The sequence below is a fragment of the Fistularia commersonii genome, chromosome 34 (assembly GCF_037954325.1).
Source record: "Fistularia commersonii isolate RoL2024-O1a breed Wild chromosome 34, RoL_Fcom_v1.0, whole genome shotgun sequence".
In the NCBI taxonomy this organism is placed as follows: domain Eukaryota; kingdom Metazoa; phylum Chordata; class Actinopteri; order Syngnathiformes; family Fistulariidae; genus Fistularia; species Fistularia commersonii.
Window position 1 is genome coordinate 2,825,212 of NC_141317.1, and position 22,579 is coordinate 2,847,790.

Below are 22,579 nucleotides of genomic sequence, written 5' to 3' on the forward strand. Positions count from 1 at the left end.
CATGTGGGATACATCACCCTACCCTTGGCAGACATGTATGCATGTTTGCTGAGAGGCACCGCATTTGGTTTTGCCTGTTTGTTACCATATGCATGCTTGCATGTTGGACTACTTACTTGTTGTGTTGCCTTGCATCTGAATGATACATTTTGAGTCCTTGCTCATCTCCCTGGAGTTGAAGGGTCGAACACGAACAGCGACTTTTACAGACGCCCCAGACATGTTTACTGTGTAGAATTCTCTCCAAGTAAGATGTGAAGTACGTCTCCCCTAAAGAAAGCAAAGAAAAAAACAATTTTCTGCGTTGCAGGGAAATGATTCATGTTATTTTTCAAAAATAATACAAAGCTGTAAAAATAAATATCAACTGGCCCCATGACACCTCGATGCCAATCGAACCATCAGAATACAGCACCCCTTTCATATTCCAATTACGAGAGCCTACAAAAAAGAGCCAGGTCCCTCTGAAACCATTTCAGTGTTTTCAACTAAAAAGTAGCCAATCATGCTTTCAAGTCAAAATGTCTACAATATGATGCATTCCATTCATTGTTCCTTCATCTATTGGAAAATACTAGTAGCTAAACAATAAAAAGAAATCTGATAACATTGTAAAAACACAAATGTCTTTTTTTCTGTCCTACAATTATTTTCCGATGTGTTTACAACCATTTGAATCTATAAATCCCCATCCACGCGGCTACATAGGCCAAATATCTCATATTTTCCACTTCCTTGCAGTCAGCCATACTTGCTAAAGCATACGCCCATGAAATTCTATCTACCCTATTTGGTTTAGGCAACAGTGGGTCATTGAGCTGGGTCTGTCTGCTACATCCAGTGGTTCGCTCCGTGCACAGATCTTTAATTGCAAAAATTATACTGAGATTAAATTTGTCAATGTTAGGATAAGAAGTAGGCTAATCCTCCGCGGCTGTATGTTGTGGAACAGTGCAGGGAGGAGTTGCATGCTTATTTTAGCAGAGCAGACTCGACACATTGTCCACAATTAACTATCCAAGGGAGGTTGAGCATTTAATCCATACGAATGCGATGTATTTATGTTAATTGCGAGATGGCGTGAAGCCACTGACCGCAATAAATAGTGCAAGAAACGGAAGAAACGTCCGACGCCTGACAGATATAGCAATAACCTTGCAATCACAACAACTCTTTTCCTGTGTCAGAGAGTATATATGCTCTGCAAATGTAAAATAATTGACTTTAGGAAAACAGGGCGACGTCAGAACCCCAAAAGACACTCGCACATCTATGACTCACGTTAGCTAATACAGGCAACTGCTTGTCTGCCAGCAACAGCCCATCGCCTGGAATTAATCAGTAATAACTCGATTACCGATAGCATTCAAAGATATACGTGGAGATTTTTTTTCTTTACTCACGTTTGAAGACTCTCAGCAGGACAACACCGACACCATAGAAGAGCGGCGACAACTAATGTTAGCTAGCGGGCGTCAAATGTGTTGTTTTTTTTCTATCAGAATTTGCAAACAGAAAAACTGTTATAAAGTCCACTTTCGTAAAAGACACCCATCATAGCGGTATTCTCCAGCGAAAAAAAGCCGTAAGAAAGAACAGTTACTCCTTGAACGTATTTGTTTCCCCTAAAAGATAAAAGGCGGACGTCTATCTGCACACAGGCGAAGGGAAGAATTGATAAATTGCCTCGATTTACCGAAGAGATTACGTCAACTCCCTTTAGGCCGCACTGACTGACAGCATTATTGACCAATGAGAGAAGAGTTTTTGGTGACTAATGCCCCAATAGAGCCAATAGGCATCGTAAAAAGGGGCGATGGGAGGGAGTGGGTGGGGTCTATTATTTTTTTCGATCGTGACGCCACACTGCAGGATTTCTCTCCACCGCTCCCCGCACCGCTGTCACCGCAACACCCAGGGTCACCGCAAACAGCACCGTCTACCGAGCGACCAGCACCACGCATCTCACCGCCGTATGATTTTTATTTAGTGAGTGACTCTGTAATTTCCACAATGCAAATGCCGCATCTTCCTAAATTGGGACCTGACGACGCGTTTTCCATAAATATCGCCAAGAAGTTCAACGAGTTCTGAAGGAAGATGATTTCCACCTGCACGTATATGCAGATTTGCTTTTTACGCGAATGAATAGTACGAACACATTCGCACACACACGTTGCTAAATCAGTGTACCATCCCTAATATGGAAAAGCTTCAGAATTAAGCAGTGATTTAATGATTGCAGAGTCACAAATTTTTTTGGTACATTTTCAACTAATTCCATATCATCCCTTATTATTCCTTGTTTTTTTTCCTCTTGCTATTATGAAAAGTTATGAGGTACTTTTTAGGAAAGGTTTTGAAGTAATTTCACCGCATTTTAGGTTTAATCTTTGAACATTCAAACTGTTGGCATGTTTATACTTTTGTTTGTAAATGTCACATTGTCAAACCGAGAGAACCACAATGGAAATGACTGTTTACTGCAGGAAAGTCAAAGCAAATTCTAAAAAAACTGAAATAAAAACTAAGACACTGCCACAGAAAAGCACATGTAAAATAATGACGAGTTGAAAATAATGTACATCATCATTTATTTCAGCTCAAAATCCTAGCTTCCAAAACAGGTATGTGGTTAGAGGAAATCATTTCCTGTACAGTTAAGGTCAGCAAGGTCAAGTTAGGTACAGTGCGATTTGAGAGAGACCATCTTGAGATGCGATGTTAAGTAGTAATGTTTAAATTAATGGTTTACTCTAATGTTGGTTGTGGTTGTCTTATTGGATTCTCTTGCGATCCTTCCACTTTGCCTGTACGAGTTATTTGTTCATGAGGCGCTTAGGAGGTTCAGGACATGAGGCCATGCACCCACAAGAATGAAATTCATTCAAAGTCAGCAGACAAAATGTAACTAAAAGGGAACCGAGCAAACTATATTGGTAAACCGATCATTAAGGTCCCCTTGTAGTCATAAGGAGGCCGGCATTTAGGATTAAATTTTATTAGGCTTACATCCTTTATGGATGATGCCAGTTCTAAACTCTGCCTACAACAAGCACAAACTGTGCATGTTTGTTAGCTTTCGGACACCGACATACACTATATGGGCTCAAGTTTCTCAAAGTAACAGTCTCTCTAATAAAAACTCGGGTCTAGCAATTTGATCAGAATCCCACACTCCCTTATCAATGTATTGCTAACCGCCCCATCCCAAATATTAGAAGTCTTTAATGATTTCAACATACACGTTACAAAACAAATGAGAACCATAAACGAAAATTATCTGTGAAGTGACTTAATGCACCTCGCTGGTAACCCTGTCTGAGATGGAAACTTATACTTGCAGCATTATAATGCATTAATTAACTCTCATTAAATATAAGTATATATTTAGATATATATACACAAACTCATGAGGGGGAAAAAAAAAACTTAAGTCTTTAGTTTATTAAGTTTTGTATTTAGAACCATGATAATGGCGTGAGACAAAAGGGTAAATGCAAATAAAAATCAAATCAGTCATAACCCCCCCACCCTCACCTCCCTTGTTTTTTGTAGCTACAACACTGAATTCAGTCAATTTGGTCAGATCCCCAATGAAAGTTTCCAGGACAGGTGTTTGTGACATGAAGTCCTTAGACAGGTCGTCCACCTTGTTTTTCTCTCATCCATGCATGGATCCTCTCCTTTAGTTCAGAGACTACAGAAAGAAAAGCAAAAGGAGAATCATATAATAAGATTCAAACCAATCTGTCAATCATCACATTTAGTTCACTTTTTTTTTTCCTGGCATATTAGACTATGTAATTGGTTTGATATTTCTGTTTAACACTTTCTCTTTATTGCATAACTACTTAAAAAACAGCTTTATGTGATAGTTACTGAGAAGAAATGACATTACCTGACTCAAGCATGCTCTCAGTAAGAGGCTGCCTGTTGAAGGGATCAGTGGGTGAGTTGAGCAGGTGGCGGAGGATGATAGATCGGTCCATGATGTTCCCTGAAGGCAGCATCACTGGGTCAGTCATCAGGGTGTCCATCAGAGGATCTGTTGTAACACAGTCATATGAGAATTCGTACTATAGAACAGAAAGACCATCGAGCGTTAAACATTTTGCATTTAACATTTTTAAAGGGAAAAAAAAAGGTCAAAGAATGCTTGTTCATAAGTCATTACATTTAGCCCTTAGCTATTTGATCATTTGGATTTTGCACATTTTGATGCAGTCCCACTTAACTTGACTTTTATTCTACATTCGAACACCAATGTGATAGTTACTTTACCAAAACAATCTTATGAGTAAATATCTACCCAAAAGATGAGTCTTTCACATGCAGGCAAACACCAATAAATAATGTATACTGCTTGAGAGCATTTGATGAAGTGTCCTACACTGAAATGTCACATGGTTGTTACAGCGGGGCCGGTGCTTTACAAAAATAAAACTTGGCATGGAAAGCTTTAACCACAAAGAAAGCTGACACCAGAACCTCTTGTGCGACACACTCCAGTTGACTGTGGTGGGTAGGCTGTAATGTCTGAGAATCAAAGGAGGTATGTGGGCCACATTCTTTTATATTAATTCTGTGGTTATAGGATAGCTTTGCTCTAAGTTGTCTATATGACCCCTAAGAGCTGCCAAATCCCCTGCATGTCTGCAATTCAACAGAGGCGGAGTCTGCCGAGGGTTCTGTCCTCACTGACCAACTGTCATGCCAGATATCTAACAAATTATGTCTCGTGCAAGGAGTAAACATGTACATTTTTCTAGTACATGCATCAGATTTTTTTTTTTTATTGGACGATTTCTACTTTTTCAGAAACCGTGGTTAATGGTTAAAACGATCCCGTGACATGTTACATTTAAATACAAAATGAAAAAATTTAAAGTTAACAGAAACAATCAACCGTAAAAAGTTTTTGCGACTACAATGTGATTGCTCGAGGCTACTTCACCAAGAATATTACAAATATGCAATAAGTTTCTCATTCAACATAGCATATTTTTCTTCACTGTAGCAAGCACTGGGCTATGAGGTCCCAGAAAGCTTCATCCTGGGCCCTTTTCTCTCTTACATCAATATGTTAACAATTATGTCATATCAGAAACACATCCTCAACCATGAAATGTTGACAACAGTTTCTAACTCTACAAATCGACAATCAGCCAAATCTAGACTGCCAGAGTTTTGCATGAGGATATATAGAATTGGTGGCATGGGTGATAATCTTCAGTTGTCTTTTTGTCATAATAAAAAGACAAATAATGATTATAATAATTGTAAACTGTTGCTGCCCGACTTCTGGTTGGCTCCAAGAAGGGAGAACACCTTCGTCCTCTTTCAGTCTTCATTGGTCTCCAGTCAGCTTTTGAATTAATTTAGGGTCCTGATGTTTGAGAATAGCTTAGAATAGCTTAGCCATCTCCTATAACACAGACCCTCTAAGGTAGTTCACAACCTTCAGGTTCTGCACATCTTCTGAAATGGATCTCTTACGCCACACTTTTGAACCTTAAAGTTAAAGTTCACATTAGTTTCAAATGGTCTGCCTCTTCTGATCAGACATGTCCCTGTGGAGTCAAAACAGAGTCAAAATTGATTGTAATTTGAGCACAAGCTCTCCTGCTAGTATGCAGTATTTTTGGAGCTTTTTTTTCTTAGCCTCTAATTTGTGTTGAGATGAAGTGTGGTTCTAATCTTAAATCTTTCCCTTGTAGAGCAGTTGGGTTGGCTTCATAACATGGTATAGGAATACACTTGTTTGTTAATAGGACTGGATTTTCAGAACATCACGAACACTTAAAAATAAATCGGAATCAAAAATAAATCCCCCTTTAATAATAAAAACACCATTGGTTATGAAACAACACCTTCCAGTGTGGGAGACTGCTGTGCTACTTAAGGCAATATAACTATCTGAAATTGGAAGTTGCAGGCAAGGTGCTTATACACACTGTTCACAGAAACACAGACACAAACCTTTGAACTCATCAGGGGCATCACTGTAGTCCATTTCTGACTGGGAGTTTTTCGCGACTATTTCTTCCACCTTCTCAGATAACAGCTTGAATTTTTCAATTTCAATAGAAGACTTAATACCAGCCTTCCTCATCTTGAAGATAACCTCCTCAAAGAGCTCTCTGCTGTAAGAACGCTGCAGAGACCAAAAGGAGAACATTACAAAAGGAACTGCAGACGGGAATGATGAGGGTAAATGTTTAACACTACAAACACTGTGGTTTTGTCTGTGCAAATTGTGCCTGTTTGTATTGCAGTGTTGTTATGAAAACAAATGCCAGCGATGTTTAAACAAAACTTCACTTATATGTGACCTACAAAAAAGTATACAGACAAGTCAGTGATGTAAAAGCAAAATAGTAACATACTTAATCTTTCTGTTTGTGAGACATTAAAAGTGATTATACCAACAGGCTCAAAGAAAGAATAGAAAAAAATCCACAGTTATAAGAAAATTGTATGATAATACAATGACCCAGATTCTGATTCTCCAGTTGTGACTTTTTTGCCCCCGAATCAAGACCCTAAAACCCAAGACCAACATCTATTTTACTCTTAATAGGACGCTAGTTTACCAAATGAACATGTTTTACTCAAGAAGACCTGTAACAGTGCTCTTCTTTGTGCAAATGAATGCCAGCTACTTAGGGAAGGAAAAAAAAAGAAATCATGTCCATAAATTGTGTCAAATATTTTTGTACTTGTATAGGATTGTAATATTTTATAAATACATGTGAATCTCATATGCAAATACTCCAAACGTGTACTACTATTTGAAAGGTAAGTGTTCAGAAACAGTGAACAGATCTTGTTCTGACAAGAGGCAAGATGGATGGGGGGTCAAACAATGGATTATATTCACTACAAATAGAACAGAGTATTAATTCTAGTCTAACAGGCCTTTTAGCTCTTAGGATAGATATGACTTACCACACTTGCTGATCTCATGACCATATTTCATAACAGACCTCTCTAACCCATTTGTGTTATCATTTAAAGAAAAAAAGTTTCTCCATAATTATTGCTTTAAAAAGAACGTTTTTTTTTTCTGTGATCAATGTGCAAGAAGAAGAGGTAGAGAATAGGGTTAGATGGAGGCGGTTGATTTGCTGTGGCAACCCCTGAAGGGAAAAGCCGAAAGTAAAAAAAGGAAATGAATTACAAATGTGATCTGGAGGAGCTCGAACCTGGTCATCTGCGATCGCTTTGGCAAAGCGAGCACAGTCTAGCTGTAGGTAAATATCAGTCAGCTGGTCCAGGAGCTTCTTGGGCTCGAAGCCATACTTCTCAGGATTTTCCACCTTCAGGTCCCTGCATTTGGGCCCACACAGCTGTTGAAGGTTAAAGTTCAGCATGGCAGCTAAACGTGGCCCCAGCTCCTGCAGAAATAACAGACATCACTGCAAAGTTAGCTTGTTTAAAACTGGCAGAGGGTGCAGAATAGGTCATTGCTTATCAGACACTCTATCAAAATATCAAACTGTCTTGTGAAGGCATCGACACTCACAGGCCTGAGGAAAGGCTTCTGGACCTGCTTGGTGAGGATGTGGAACATTTCCACCGTCTCTGTGGCCAAGGCCAAATAAGAGCGTGACACTCGCTCATCCTGAGTCAGCTGTGACTGGCGACTCTGTTGCTGCTCCTGTAAACACCCAAACACAAACCACCTGTGCGGTTATATTCAACTCTGCAAGAACATATGCTTAAAGTACAGTTCATGACTTTGAGTAAGTAACCGTGATAATGTGCCTCCTCTCTCACACTATAACCACTGTTATCCTCGTGAATATCATAGTTGCATATTTGTTTTTCTAGTTGTGTTGTGAGTTCAGCATGTGACTGAGGTGTTTTACTTAACATTGAGCTAACCTGCGGAAATAATCTTATCTTAAAAATGACTGCTTGGTCTGCATGGATTTAAAAAGTGGAAAATATAACAAAAGTTAGCTGAGCTCTCACTCTTGGCAGCTGCTCCCACTGCTCCTTATTCTTCATCTCTTCTTGAACTTCGTGGATACGCTTTAGTGACTCAAGACTCTCGTCTAACAAAAAGGTGGTGTCATTAATCAGCATGTTGATGTAGCGTACAAATTGTTTTCCGGAGCTAAATGGGAATAAAAATATGAAAAGAGAATCAAAAAGATGAGGTCACAAGAGATGTTGGTCAAGTGTAAATAGCATAACCTTTTTGACCAATTGTTTCTTGAATTCAAACTCACTTGAACTCCTCCATGAAGGTGCCGTGGTGGGCAATATTTTTCCAGAGACTCTTGAAGATAGTGCTAATATGGTACCTTATAGTGAACTTGTCATAGAACTCGCTGGTAGCACCAGTATGCTCAACATCTGACAAGGACAGAAAGTGATAAATAAGATAGACAGTATAGCCTCTCAATTATCCATGATTAAGTCACAGTAGTGGTAAAAATTATCACTTTATAGGTAGACAATCTACAGAATTTCTTACTATGTGAAAAGCAAAAGAGTAACTTTGCAGAGTGAAGCTCACCGGTGTAAAACTTCATAAGGGCAGGGACCAGTTGTTTGATTGATAATGGATGGTTCTCCATCATTTCAGAAAATCGCTGAGTACGAAGCTGCACAGCAGGGTTGGTGACAAACAGAACCTCTACTAACTTTGCAATAAGATAGGGGTTCCTGATATAGTTCTGGCTGCAGATGAATACCACCAAAAAGGTGACAATGTCTTGTACACAAGGCTCATATAAAACCTGGGGGGAATACCTGGGAGACAGGCAGGAACAGATAGATTGTATCTTAAAGCTGAATCACTAGTACAGACAACAATAACAAAAACATTATTAAAAAAAATGATTTTCATACTTACTGCACAACAAAAAGCAAAAACTCTGCAACATCTTCAATGTAAAACTCAGGCAGAGCAGCAAAGCTTTTGGGAATTTCAGCATTTAATGGCAGGTTGATGCTGTTTAAGAGGCAAAGGAATGCAATTGATATTATATTGAATAATATTTTGATAAATACCAAGAAAGATTGCAAAAGCTGAAAAACTTGTGTGTCATATCACATCTGTTCTTTGAATGACAAAATCAAAACAAACAGAAATATGACCGACTCACTTGGGGTAAGCAGGGTCCACCAAGCGAAGGATGAGCTGAATGACTGTGCTGTAGAACTGCAGACATCTGCGGAGTAGGTTCTCGTCCAGAAGGCCGACGTCAGCACAAGCTTTGGCTCGCACCAGTTTCTGGCAGGGCAAAGTCACACATTATAAAGATCAAATCTCTGCAAATATGCTCCGTCTCAGAAAAAAAGCACATTTCAGCATTTAAGGAAAAACAGAGTTGTTCTAAAAGACACACAGAGAGACATGTTTTTGAGATAACTACAGTATGTGCATTAAATTAACTGAAAAAGGAGAAAGTCAAGGAAATAACGAAAATATTTAGCAGACCTTTAGCTGGGTTTTGCATCGTTTGAGCATTTCTCTGTGTCTGCTGGCCAGGGGGGAGTCTTTCCACTGGCTTTCACTGTTCTTCAGCTCCTCGACAGTCCTGATTATAAGAAAACAGTTAGGGGAAGAAATATCGAGTGGGCTAAGATTAAATGCACATGTGTCAATAGATACCTGTTGAGTTCGCGAATGGCTCGCAACCTACGGATGTAGCGCCTGCACCCGGGTAGGATGGACAAATGGTGGGTATGTAGTGTCAAGAAGAAACATTCAGTAGGGAATTTGGGTTCTGAGAACTTCGTGGGGTCTTCATCTGTCAATGTGAATAAATCATACATTTTAACACACCAATTTTAGAAGGCAACTGATCCATTTGAATTTTCCCATGAGGTAGGTTGACAAGTACAGAACTAAACACCCACCTTTTATGAGTGAGCTTCAGACATAAAAGATAGTCTGTGTATTATTAGTATACCCTTCCATTAATAATTGTCAAAGATAAATTGCAAAATCTTCAAAAAGCACAAAGCTGGTTAATATAGAAACTGGAATGTGGATTTACTGAATGAGCATCTGATGGCTTTGCATGGTCAGCCAGTCATTCTAAAGGCTAGAATACCATCATGAATTCCTTCGCAAAAGGTGCCTACAGCACACAAAGAACAGTGACTGTTGGACAGATGCTCTATAGGCAAGTTACTAAAAGGGGTGGAATGTTTTTAAGTAAACATCTGTAAGAACAATATTCCACCTAGACTCATAGAGAATTTGGAATTATTTCAACTTACGAAGTTCTGTCAGCCAGCTCTTCAGTTCCTCCATCGTAGCCTTTAGACGTGTCTCCTCTGGGCTGACCACAAGGCGACACCGTGGATGAAAAATGTAATGGGGATCCACAGTCTCAAGCTTTATCTTCATGCTCAGCTGTTGCAGGACCCACAAGAAGTTGAGCATGAACCCATCTGTCGACACAAGCTTGTCGTCCGTCTGGGGAAAAGAAGCATGAATTTAACTAGGAGTTAAGTGTAATTCTGAATATACTCCTTGTCATCTGACTACTCTCTGAAATACATGCCAATTAACAGAGATCAGATACAGAAAATAAAGTATTGTGTGTGTGTGTGTGTGTGTGTGTGTGTGTGTGTACACATACATTTTTTTCATATGTATAAAACTTGACAATCACCTGCATCTGGGCTTTCTTCACATTGTAGTTGACTAAAGCTGCCATGTAATTAAGAGCTAAATCACGCGTCTCCCCATTTAGTAAGATGTTGTGGAGAACTTTGAACAAGTCACCCTGGAGAAATACAAAAACAATTTTTTACACAGTCATTTCAATAAACACAGAAACCAGTGTGGTAGAGTTAGATATTCACCCTTGCTGACTCCAGGTAATGCTGCAAGGATTGACTGACGACTCTGGTATTCTCGACTGTAATTGCTGGGCCAGAGAAATACTTGTCTCCTACTTTGATCTAACAGACAAAAAAAGCATAAATAAATGTCTAAATGTTGTGCAACTTGCTGTTTTTTTGTATTTTTTACAGAGTTGGTTGGTTTCTTTCAGGCTACATTTAGATTCTGACAATAATTCATACAGTTAAGATTACATTTCAATTTGAAACTGATGCTTTTCACAAAGAAATATATATGAATAGACAGAGGTGAAGACGAAAACCAGCAATTTAACCTACATCATCCTCAGCAAATACAGATAGACTGAAGAAGGCTCCAAGGTAGGACAGTCTCTGGATCTCTCTGCCACAGCCAGGGCTAAGAGTTTTGGGACACCATAGAGGAAGGGATGTGACCTGCAAGGTAGAACCATCTTAGTTATAAATATCATCTTTCATCTAAAGAAAAGGTACCCTTTTAAAGGAAAATCATCTTAGGAACTATTCCAGAGGCTTTAAGTTTGTTTAATGCATAGCTTTATCCAGGCCACATGCACAAATCTAGATAATGTAAATTTGACCTAACATCAGGATTACATTTTCATACTAGGCTGGCTCATTTTCTAACTTGCAAACTCATTAGTGTACAACCCAAACCAAGAATTATCTTCCCTCAGCAGATGGGAGAAAGAATATCCTTGATTCAACTGACAGCTACATTGATAAAAAATAGGTCTAGTATTTTCCTGACAAAAAAAGGTATGTCTATTGATTGTATATTGTTAATATCAATTACCTGGACAATTATTTATACTACTTGAGAATCAGTTGCATTTAAACTTAACTTAAGAAAGAAAACTCCTAATTGAATAATATGAACCATGAATGCTCATGATAGCCAGAAGTTAGTGTTGAGTATCCAACAACATACTCACCAAACTGCACACTGGGTGAGTCTTCCCAAACTTGATTTCACAAAGTTCACTTAATGCCTGAAAAACATTATAGACAAATATTTAAACCAAGACCTTTAATTCTATGATTATGTTTGCCGGGACAGAATTTTAGATGTACCACTCAGCCAACAGAAAAGCCAGTTTGACAGTCTCAATAATCTATGATTATTTTATCTACTTGTTTGTGAGACATAATTGAAGAGGTCCAATTAACTCATGAAGATAACTTGTTAAAAAAAACATCCAAATTCCAAAGGTCAATAATTAGATGGACAGACAAAGAGATAGACGGATAGGGAACGATACAGTATGCATGTCAAATTAGAACAGTTGGAGTACTAAGTATAAATCTTATAATGCATACTTGTGTCAATGTGTGCAAAAACACACATACTGACATGTAGTTCCACAGCTGTTTACTAGTTTTTCCGTCCGCAAGAACCTTAATAATTCAAGCAGTATAGTATGGCAACCCACATCATACCCAGTCAAATTTACATAGACATTGCTTATTATTGGAGAGAGCAGAGACAGATTTTACCATGAGGGGGAATTTAAAGTTGTCACTGTCAAAGGAAAATTCTTTTACTGCAAGCGCAAGGCCATGGAGGATGGGAATGAAGATCTGAAAAGTAAAATAGAACAAACATGTTTCCTTCAGGTAGTCTATTGTGACTCCCTGGGAAAAATCTTGAAACCGAATATATTTGCAAAAATATGTTGCCATCGGAAAAGTTTTAGGAGAACCATCTAAAACACCTGTTACCAAAGGCCTCTGCAATCAACTCAAAAAGATTATAGGCTCTATTTTATTTTTGAGTCTGCCCTGGCTAGCTGAAAGAAAATAATGTACAGAAAGATCAAAAGTAGGATTAGTTTCTGACTTCTGGAAATGACCTTTACTCTCAGTCTGTAATGAAATTGTGCCATTTTACTTTGCTTTTTACAATCCAGTATTTACTATTTATTGGGGATGATGTGCATTCTTTATATTTTCAAAGCAATGGCAATGCCATTAGTACCAGTGAAAAAAAGATCAGTGCTGCATTGTCTGTCATGTCAAATGTGTTAAATGATTATGTTTGGAATACTTTTGGTTTATTAGAATGGACAAACATAGACAGACAGACTTTAGGGAACAGGAAGGGGAAATCAAATTAAGTAATGCGGACAAGGAAAAAAATCTGAAATTCATGCCTCAGTTTGCTTAACTCATGTGATATAGCCTTTGAGGATATAGCCTTCGACCACTAAGCTAAAGCATGCCCAACTGCAATATCTTACTTTTGTCCTAGAAATTAATTCTTCTGAAAAATTAACAATGGATGAAGAAACTACTCACTACCAGGTTGTGTTGAAAAAGCACAATTCTGATTTTACCTTAGCTGTATTGAACCTGCGTGCATTCTGTACACATATTTGTTTAACAACAGATAAATTGGTGAATGAATGTGCACTGTTCATGTCTGATAATAGTACCTGTCTGAAGACTTCTTCCTCCTGATGGGTGATGCGCACCAGTTCCTGAATAAAACCGCACGGAAGGTTCCGACACAGCATATAAGGTACCAGCAGAGACTGCTGCAGAGGGCTTCTGGAAGTAGCCACCATAGAGACAAGGAGAAATTGAGAGGGAGGCAATTTCAGAGTTGAGAATAGAAAAAGGAAGAGCGTATATACAGAAATGATGAAAAAAAAAAACAACAACAAAAAACAGGTTTCCTTACCGTGGTTGGGTCAGGGTGCCTTGCAGGACCAAAGCAACATGAGATATACACTGGGAGCGAATGTTGCTGAGAAGCTGGCAAACATTTGGTTGGTTACACATCTTGAGGGTGAAATTAACCAGGTAGGAGTGAGAAAACAGAGGAATCATCAAATCAATAGAGTCTCTTTCAAAGAAACAGTTAAGACCTGATTGAAGAGTGTTCTTGAGAAATGCAAAACTCTTGCTCATTTCCTGACTAACAGAATAAAAAACATAAAGTGAATCACTTATGTTTTGTCATAGGCACATTTGAAGAGTACATTAGAACATGCTGATTGAAAATTCTTTTAATATGAATATGACATTAGCTGAATGGTAGCAATATTCGGACATCACTACCTTGGGAGCTTTCCTCTCCTCCATGCCAACACTGTCAAAACGCTCAATGAGGTAGTTCAGCATCTCTGTCTCTTTGCATGCTTCAATGGTGAAGCGGTCGCCAGCTGAATCACAGGACATCCCCCCTCCACATGCTCCAAGACTATAAACACACAACAGACCACAGCTTAGCAAAGATACAAAGACCAACAGGAATATTAAATTAAAGCAAACAGCCACAGAACTTTGATGGATTGTTAGCATTAAACATGGTCATTTATACATGGTTAACAAGCTCCAACTCTGTTTCTCAGCATCTGAAAGAAACATACTGAAGGCGTTAGTGACAGCATTATAGCATCTTTATGCAACTCTTGAAAAAGGGAGAAAAAAAAAAGAAAAAAAAAAGTTCCAATTTAAAAAAAAAAAAAAAAGTCATATGCTGCTTGTATAAGTTGTCTTAAAAGCCGGCATAGAAATTATCTGGGCCACCTAGGTCATTTGGGTTTAATTTGCTGTTAGTGATCAGCTTTAAATGCAAAACCTGCATGCCAGCAGTTACGGAGCACACCAAACAGGAGGAGGTAATTAGCTTTGTTACTGTTTGTACAGGCCTTGTAACTATATCATCACTGCCATTGGTAAAAACCCAGTGCTAAAAATGAAATGAAGTGAAAACATGATGTAAACAATTAAAATATTCATATTGTTAAAGAACAACATAAAGCATCCCGTGGTATGACTTGTGTCATATTTTGTCTTTTCCGTTTTTTGTACTTTAACTTGGGAATTATAACAAAGGCTCCAGCTTCATTCCAACACAGCCATTTCTACTTCAGATGTACAAATGGCCATAATGCTGAGAGTCACAGTACCTTTATATTTTTTATGCAGTGTAACTTTACATATTTTATACAGTGCATTAACAATGCAAATATAGTATTACCTTGTGTTGTGTAGTTTCTCTAGCTTTATAATGCTATATTATGAAACAATATCCTCTATCAAAAAAACTTGAAAGCATTTGAGTTCCAAGTAAATTATATCTTACAAAATTTTAACAGGAGGTAAGTTTAACTAGCAGGCATAATCCACTTCTAAAGCGGACACCTACAGGTAGTATCCACAACACTGCAGCAAGAAGATATGGTATTAACAAAAATAAAAACAGATACTTTACATGTTGTCAAGCAAAAGATCTGAACTTTGTCCGAAACAATAGTAAATGTTAATCCACAATAGTCTAACAGACTATAAGATAACAACCCCCCCATTAGATTATCTTTCACAAACCTACTGTGGTGTGTTTAGGGGCTATTCTTGGTAAGTCTCTTGAGCCCACTGGTGCATGCAGTAGGGACATCACTGAGCAAGCATCTACACACAAATAAACACACCGTGCAGCAGTGTACCTTGACCCAAACTGAACCCGTGAAAAATCCTCCTCCTCCTCAGAATCTTCATCACTGCTGTCCTGAGACATGTCAGAGAGGGCAAACAACAGGAGGGAAAAGGGGCTAACATGACAAAGAAAAACAGAAGGATTGAGGGGAAAATAAAAATAAATAACAAAAGGAGGGAGTCCAAGCATGGAGACAGAAGGAAGTCGAAAAACATTGTGACATATCTGGAATGGTAACACACAAGAAATAGGGTTGGGAGGATGGAGGCACTAAAGAATAATGTGACAGGGTGTCATGAATACTGTGAGATGACCTTTTGTGATTTGTTTTTTTGGTTTAATTTCTTTCCTGATAATGCAGCTGAGCATTACAGTCTCAATCATGTGGTTTATCGGAAAGACAATGGAAGGAGGTTCCCATTATGTTTTATAGCAAAGTAAAACTAGGTGTCTTGCAAAGTGTTGTCTTGTACAATATATGAACAAATTTAATAAAACTGTTGCAATGAATGTTACTAATGAGATGCTTAAAATGAAAGTCTGACCCAAGCCATTGCCGACACCAATTGCTCGTTTTAACCCTACATATGGCTGTAACATCATTGCACACAGCCTTTGGTGGTATTCTACCAAACATTATCAAACCCTGTTTTCCATCAAGTTATCTGTTTAAAAAAACAAGTAATGTTAGTCTTGAATTGATGCTGCAACTTCATTACATTGGTTAAGCGTGTTTCATGTGAAAAATGTGCATGAAGTCATTTAACAGTCACTAGTAAGATGATTTGGTCAAATATTTAGTGTAAAATTGCTCAAATGACATTCAACCTCAAACCTTTTAAGGGACATTAGTTAAAGCCTTTAGTATAGTTGTTTGCATAACAAACTGACATGCAAATGGTAGATTAGATACCTAGATGGCGGGATCCTGGAAGAAAAGGCAGTCTGTCTGGTATTCATTCTGGGAGAAGGAGGCACCAAAAGAGGTGGTGTGTGGGGAGGTTGGCTGTGAGGCATAGGTGAGCCAAAGGAAAAATATTGGGGGCTAGTTGGTGGCAGAGGAACAGGAGTATTGGGAGGAACAGATGGCCCTGCGGGGCTAGCAGAGGGTCCGAAGGCACCGATTCCTCTGTGGCCTGAACTGGATGGGGATGGTGCCCCCCAGGGAGAGGTGACAGAGTAAGGTCGATAACGCTGGGAGATAGGCAGGGGGGCAGATGGTGGGTTGAGGGAGTGCCTCGGAGCAGCAGCAGAGGGTGGGCTTGGTGGAACAATGAAGTGTGGAGTAGAAGATGTAGAAGGCACTGAGGGGGTACTAGGAGTGGGAAGAGATGGAGAAGTCCTCTTGGCTGCATCCAGAGACATTGGGTAAGGGCTACCACACCCATACAGACTGTGGACAATATTGATGGGAGGGTGATTGGCAAAGCATGCCAAAAACACAACTGAATATAAATAAACATGAGATTACTTGGAGAAGAAACTGCAGTTTCAAGTCACTTGATGATAATTAAGATGTGGCACTAACAGTACACCTATGGTGACCCAATCAACTGTGGGTTACTCTGAGCAAAAAAGGCTCACTGGTGGCATTCAATTGCATGCCCACACGCATGAAGTCGTTTAGGATCAGCTCTCAATTTCCACTTCTACACGCAAATAAGTGTGTCTGTGTTCCAAGACTGAATGAATGGTCAAATTTAACCAGTAGTGAGAAACAGCACTTTGCCAATGGCAGCATTCAAAATGTCAAGGATAAAGAAAATACAGAACAGGTTCTGTTCCAGGCTAACCAAAGTCAAAAAAATCGTTGAATTAGCCAAAAGAAAAAAGAGACAAGTTACAGTTATGTAGCTGTACATGTATTTGTACTGAAAATTTCAGTCACTGTGTATAATCTGAATACTAAATGAGAATAAGTAAAACAAATTTACACTTCTAGAAAAAGGAACAAGTTATTAATTTAGCAAACAAAATACAGTCTGAAGATCCTCTTCTGGAAAAAACATGGACACTGGAAAAAGAAAACTTGATTTGACTAAGGCTGTGAGGTGGTGCTGTGGTTGAACTGCATTCAGGTGCAAAGCTGGGTGAACTTCAAGCAAGCTCACTTGGTTGAGATGACAACAAAATTATGTCACCAATCCTAATGCAAGGAAAATAGAGAGCGGCAGTCAGTCTAACTTGTGGCTTTTAAATAGTGCTAATAATGGAACTACACTGTTTAAAGCGAAAAGCTAAAAGCATAATACAAATAGACTTCAGTAAATATTACACTTGCGGCAACTTAATGAGTAAAGTTGCTTTTTTCTTCTTTGAATCCCTTTCAGTTTCATGTACTGTTACATAACTTTAAAATGTACTTTGATTTATTCCTATGCAAATGACACATAAGTCCTTTCTAGTCCTTTAGTGTTCCAAAAATTTAAAATGCAGTTTGGTCAGTGTTTTCCTATCTCTTTTTTGTTTTTAAAAAGAGGCAGAAATCTATAGTTTACAATAATCTATGTAACCTCCTATATGGAGGTAAACATGGCAACAAAAACAACAGAATTAGTGAGACACAAGAAAGAAACCACGGTTTCCAGTCAGAGAGCACAGACTTTGAGATTTAAGTTTGTGCCAAAATACAAAAAATGTTTCAACAGATTTTGTAAACATACACTTGATCTTTATATGGCTTTACTTCCCTTAGGGTCTCTCTTTTAAAAGCTTAAAAAAAAGAAACCAATCCTAATAACAAATAGAATATTATGACTATTTAAAGACAAATGTAAAGTCAGTGGTTCTTCTATATTTCTCAGGTCATTATGATTAATAGTCTGTGTATTTGTGAGCTCTCACTTATGATGGGATCACCAAGGACACATATTCATGCCAAGTCTGTGCCTTTGATATTAATTCACTAAACCACTACCAAGGAGTCCAGGTGAGGTGTCCAGAGCCTTGATGTGTATCTGAGGAGCACTGTTATCAGACATCATGATACTGTGAGTAAAGAACTTGCCTGGACAGAGAGCTGGCTCCAAAAGACCCTACACCAGGGCCCATTGGGCTGCCACCTTGGCTGGATGGCTGCACCAGTGTCAAATGGTGATCAGCGGATTTGGCGGCTGCGATTGGCTGTGAGGTGGCGGTCAAGCTTGCAAAAGGGTTGTGGACACGGGACTGGGTGGACATCATTAAGACCTCCATCAGGATCTGCCCAATCAGGTCTTTGAAGTCAGCATATACTTCAGGAGACAAAATAAGTACCAATCTAGTCACTAAACAATGGAATCAAACTGGAAAGCCTTTTTAGTCTGCAAAGTAATACTGCATTTTATTGGGTTAAAAGATATACCCTCTTTAGGATTCTGCTGAAACTCTGCTGCGAGTGAGGGGAGAAAGATGACATCTCTGTCCTGCTCCTTCCAAGACACACGGAGGATCTTACAAATGAGCTGCAGAGCCTGGTCTTCTGAGACATCTGAGTTTGCTGAGGTTTCCTAAGTTCCAACCATGAGGCAGAAAAGAACAGAAACATCATAGCCTATACTGTCAAGCAAGTAAAGGGCCAAATTGATTCAATTCTTATGAATTTTGTCATTGACTTCTAAATTAACAAAATAAATATGAACTGGCAACATGTAATTTAATGTATAGGCTAAATCAAAAAAGATCCATTTGATGAATTACTTGTATATGTATGTTTTTAGGCTTCCACCATGAAATTCTGTATTTAATTTCCGTCTGGCTTACGGACTGAAATCCTTGCACATCTATATTGCAAGTGTTAAAAAGAGTACTGTCAAGGTTCACCCAAAGCACATATAAAATTCAGTTGTGTTCTATTTACCTTTTCAGTCAGGTTCCTCTTCTCTCTGCGATCACTGTCCTCAACCTCCATGTTCTCTATCCCTGAGTCTACATCCACCTGGGACATGCTGGAATAACACAAAAAAGAGCTTAGCACAATCTCTAAATGCCCAAGCTGACTGTGTACATACCTGCTTATCAATAAACCATTCAAAGTTTCTAATTTGTCTCTGCTCTTTCCATATCCATGGTAAATAACAGACAAAATGCCACAATTTAAAAGTTTTAAATTTGGTTTGAGAGATTTGCATTACTTCAGGCTGCCACTGATAACACAGGTAAGGAACTGAGACTGACAAATCTACACTGTGGAGCAACTATTAAAATATTTTGATTTTTAAACCTTGGATACATCCAGTACAATATGGTTTTTCCCTATTACCTCTTTTCACAGGAGGCAGTGTCAATGTCCATGCTCTGCGACCGGGACAGACTCTGGGACTGAGTCTCAAGGCTGTTGGAGGGGGAGCTGGAGAGGGAGCTCACACCTTCACTGCTCTGACTCCCATATGCCACACCTGCAGAAACAGAACACACGACTACCTTAGAAGCATCATATTCATTTTGGGGAAAGTCATCATGTGTAATACAAAATTGTCTCATTGCCGAGACAAATTTTCAGGATAATGCGGGTATTTTGAGGTTACATAAATTAACCTTATGGGTTAGATAATATTTTTTGGAATATAGGTATAATAATATGATTTTTTCAAATATGTATTATTAGGTGTTTCCATTGAGCTAAGTAAAACAAAACTTCCAGCTCAATGGTGAGAGCCCTGCCAACAGAGTAAGTATACATTAGAGTGTTAATCAACATTTCATCCTGCTTAAATTCACAAGTGAATTAACCCATAAATGTGTGAGGAACAACAGGAAAACGCAACCAAATATTTGCTACACATTTATGAAATCTAGAACAGGACTAAAACACAGCCTAGTAAGACCTATCAGTGCATACCATTAAACAATGCCAAGGGACTGCTATACCAGTGCATGTTCTAGAGCAGTGCATGAAAGCGGCAGCTCTCACTGTATAGTCCAGAGGCCACTCTTGATGTCAAACAGGGGCACTGTTGCTGTGTGCAACTATGTTGATGTAATTTAATCTACATGACTGATTTTTGCTGTTCAAATATACACATCCCAAACACAAAGATCCATTTACGTATAACTGAAGCCACCATGGTGTGTATCTCCCTACAAAGCCTATGTGACAAGAGTTTTAGGTCAGCTTGATGAGGCTTCATTGCTGTTCCCAACTGCCAAAGCTGATATCTTAATTACTCCTGAAATATTTTCTCTCAGAAAAAACGACTATAAACCCTGATTTAAGTATCCTTATGATAAGTGTGTGTGTGTGCATATACATGTTGTATATACACACACACACACAAATATATATGCAAACACATAAATACATAGCGTGTAGTTCTTACCAGTGGTGCCGATGGGGGATGTGGCGGGGGTACCACTGTGAGCATTGAGCCCCAATGATTGGGAGGCAGCTGGTGGCAGGGGGTGGGATGTGGCACCTGAGGGCCCAGGGAGGGGTCCAGGTGGAGTCTCTCTCTGAGGGGATGTCAGAGGTGTGCTGAGGGGGGTGTTTGGCTGTGAGGTCTGTCCTCCGGCCAGTCGAGCCAGTCTCCGTCTACGAATCTTCAATAAATATGACAGAAGAATACAGTCTCACAAATACATATGTGTAATAGATAAATTCATATATGAACTAGATGTATACAGTATTGTTACAAAAATACGAGCTAAATAACTTCTCTCTAACAAACAAATAAATAAATCAACTATATATTTTACCATTATGAGTCGTGTGACACAACGTCTTAGTACTTATTAACCGACCTTAAACTACACATCGGTAAACCTGGTGTCCTTGCAAAAAATGATGTAAACTAATCGTACCTAGCGCAGGGACATAAACAACAGTAGTATATCATCATCTCACTCTACTTGATCAAGTGGTTAGATGCTCCGCGTTAAAATGAAAATCATTTTATAAGAGTTGTGTGTCATTCGGGATCGAGAATATATGTTTTAAATGTGGTAATATGTTTGGCTTAGACGCGATTGCACAATGATCGTCTGGTGTGTTTTATGCTGAGTTGTCTCGCAGGCTAAATTTTGTCTGTTAGCAAAACAACGGTAGCAATGTCAGACGGCAAGACGGAAATGATGGGAGCATAATGTAAAATCAGATCAACGAGCAAAAGGTGTTATCGACAAGGATGTAGCCTGTGCAGACATTTGCCGAATAGACACGATTCATTATACGCGTGCTTCTTAAATTCCTCTATAAATTATGTTAACGGCCCAGAACACTGGTCTGCTCGTAGCCTGACGAGGGCTACACTGTTAGCACAGAAGTCCGGCAAAATATCAAGGAACATGCATTAGCGAAAGGATCAGTCCAAAATGAAACTCCCATTATGTTCACTTGATCTCCATTATCTTTCATTGTTCCGCTCATTAAGTTCGCTGCGTACTATGAAATAATGAACCAAGCTGTTGGCTTGAATATAGGGTTTTGTCGTGCATGAATTTCAACTGTTCAAGTATGCTAGCCTTTCGGCAAACCACTGGGGCTAGTCCGCGACGAGGACCGCTTGGCGTTAAGTCAGGAGTAAAACAGCAAAACTGAACGATTGTCTGAGAAAAGAAGAAACTTAAGTGGAGAGACACAGGAGTCCGGCACACTATTTTAGCATTTTCCATTTTTTACCTTACCTCATCTGCGCTTAATTCCTCCATCGCAGCTAAGTTAGCCTGCTATTTCACTTTCAACTGTTTTTCAGTATGCCAGCCAGGACCAGCTAGCTAGCCTATATCCGAACTAAATATGCATATTCTAACTCGTTCAACTAATATGTCAGTACTGATTGTCTTCGAAATAAAAACTAGGACACAACTTTATGAATATTGGCGACATACAGTCCACTCAAACAGTCTCGAGTTCGCCAATTTTCTATCAATAATGAAACAAAAAGAAAACTAGCTAGCTATTACACGTCAAAATACAACCGCGGCCATTTTGGTTCGACATTGTGTCACGTGACTGAGAAGCTTACTCAAGGAGGAGCAACTCCAGTCTGCCGCACGTATGCAAAATTCTTGTTAGCGTCATTATTACGATGTTGTTTTTTGTTTTTTGTTTTCGACCTAACAAGTTGAAAGTTAGTTAATATTTAATAGGAGTGAGATATCTCTTTCAGATCAATACATCGAATTTAATTTAAAAAAAAAAACAGACTTAAGGTCAGAACAGGTAATTTTACTGGACTTTTGGATTGTGTCAAAAATCAATTAAAATCTATATACTACATATAGAATATTTGGTGATAACAATTATATTTTAGTATGGTTTACATGTAACAAATAACTACATAAACATAACCCGTCTCACTGTAA

General features: G+C 38.8%; 2 protein-coding genes across 21 annotated transcripts in view; both read right to left on the minus strand.

Moving 5' to 3' along the window:
- The window catches only part of kif1b (kinesin family member 1B), a 61,092-nt gene extending 59,428 nt beyond the window's left edge, over positions 1 to 1,664 (minus strand). For all 19 annotated transcript variants that reach the window (XM_086141215.1, XM_086141199.1, XM_086141214.1 and 16 more), the window contains exons 1-2: positions 1,404 to 1,664; positions 117 to 270 (exon numbers count right to left, since the gene is read on the minus strand). In XM_086141215.1, the coding sequence (XP_085997341.1) occupies positions 117 to 222 (106 nt within the window). In that variant the 5' untranslated portion in view covers positions 223 to 270; positions 1,404 to 1,664. The remainder of the gene's footprint in view (positions 1 to 116; positions 271 to 1,403) is intronic.
- A 913-nt stretch (positions 1,665 to 2,577) lies between these two features.
- Positions 2,578 to 22,222, minus strand: ube4b (ubiquitination factor E4B, UFD2 homolog (S. cerevisiae)). 2 transcript variants are annotated; one of them, XM_086141602.1, is made up of 29 exons: positions 21,899 to 22,220; positions 20,596 to 20,815; positions 19,539 to 19,674; positions 19,137 to 19,224; positions 18,642 to 18,786; positions 18,306 to 18,531; positions 16,212 to 16,691; positions 15,309 to 15,413; positions 13,918 to 14,059; positions 13,538 to 13,638; positions 13,290 to 13,404; positions 12,352 to 12,435; positions 11,790 to 11,846; positions 11,155 to 11,271; positions 10,837 to 10,935; positions 10,644 to 10,757; positions 10,246 to 10,444; positions 9,632 to 9,770; positions 9,458 to 9,557; positions 9,123 to 9,250; positions 8,870 to 8,968; positions 8,531 to 8,766; positions 8,241 to 8,367; positions 7,981 to 8,125; positions 7,529 to 7,663; positions 7,209 to 7,400; positions 5,983 to 6,157; positions 3,902 to 4,048; positions 2,578 to 3,700 (listed from the first exon to the last, which is right to left on the minus strand). In XM_086141602.1, exons 1-29 carry the CDS (start codon positions 21,920 to 21,922, stop codon positions 3,636 to 3,638), a joined length of 4,140 nt encoding a protein of 1,379 aa, XP_085997728.1. In that variant the 5' UTR covers positions 21,923 to 22,220; the 3' UTR covers positions 2,578 to 3,635. The 2 variants fall into 2 exon arrangements, with proteins under 2 accessions (XP_085997728.1, XP_085997729.1); XM_086141603.1 differs by lacking the exons at positions 15,309 to 15,413; positions 16,212 to 16,691 and having other exon boundaries at positions 21,899 to 22,222.
- Between the last annotated feature and the right edge of the window lie 357 nt (positions 22,223 to 22,579).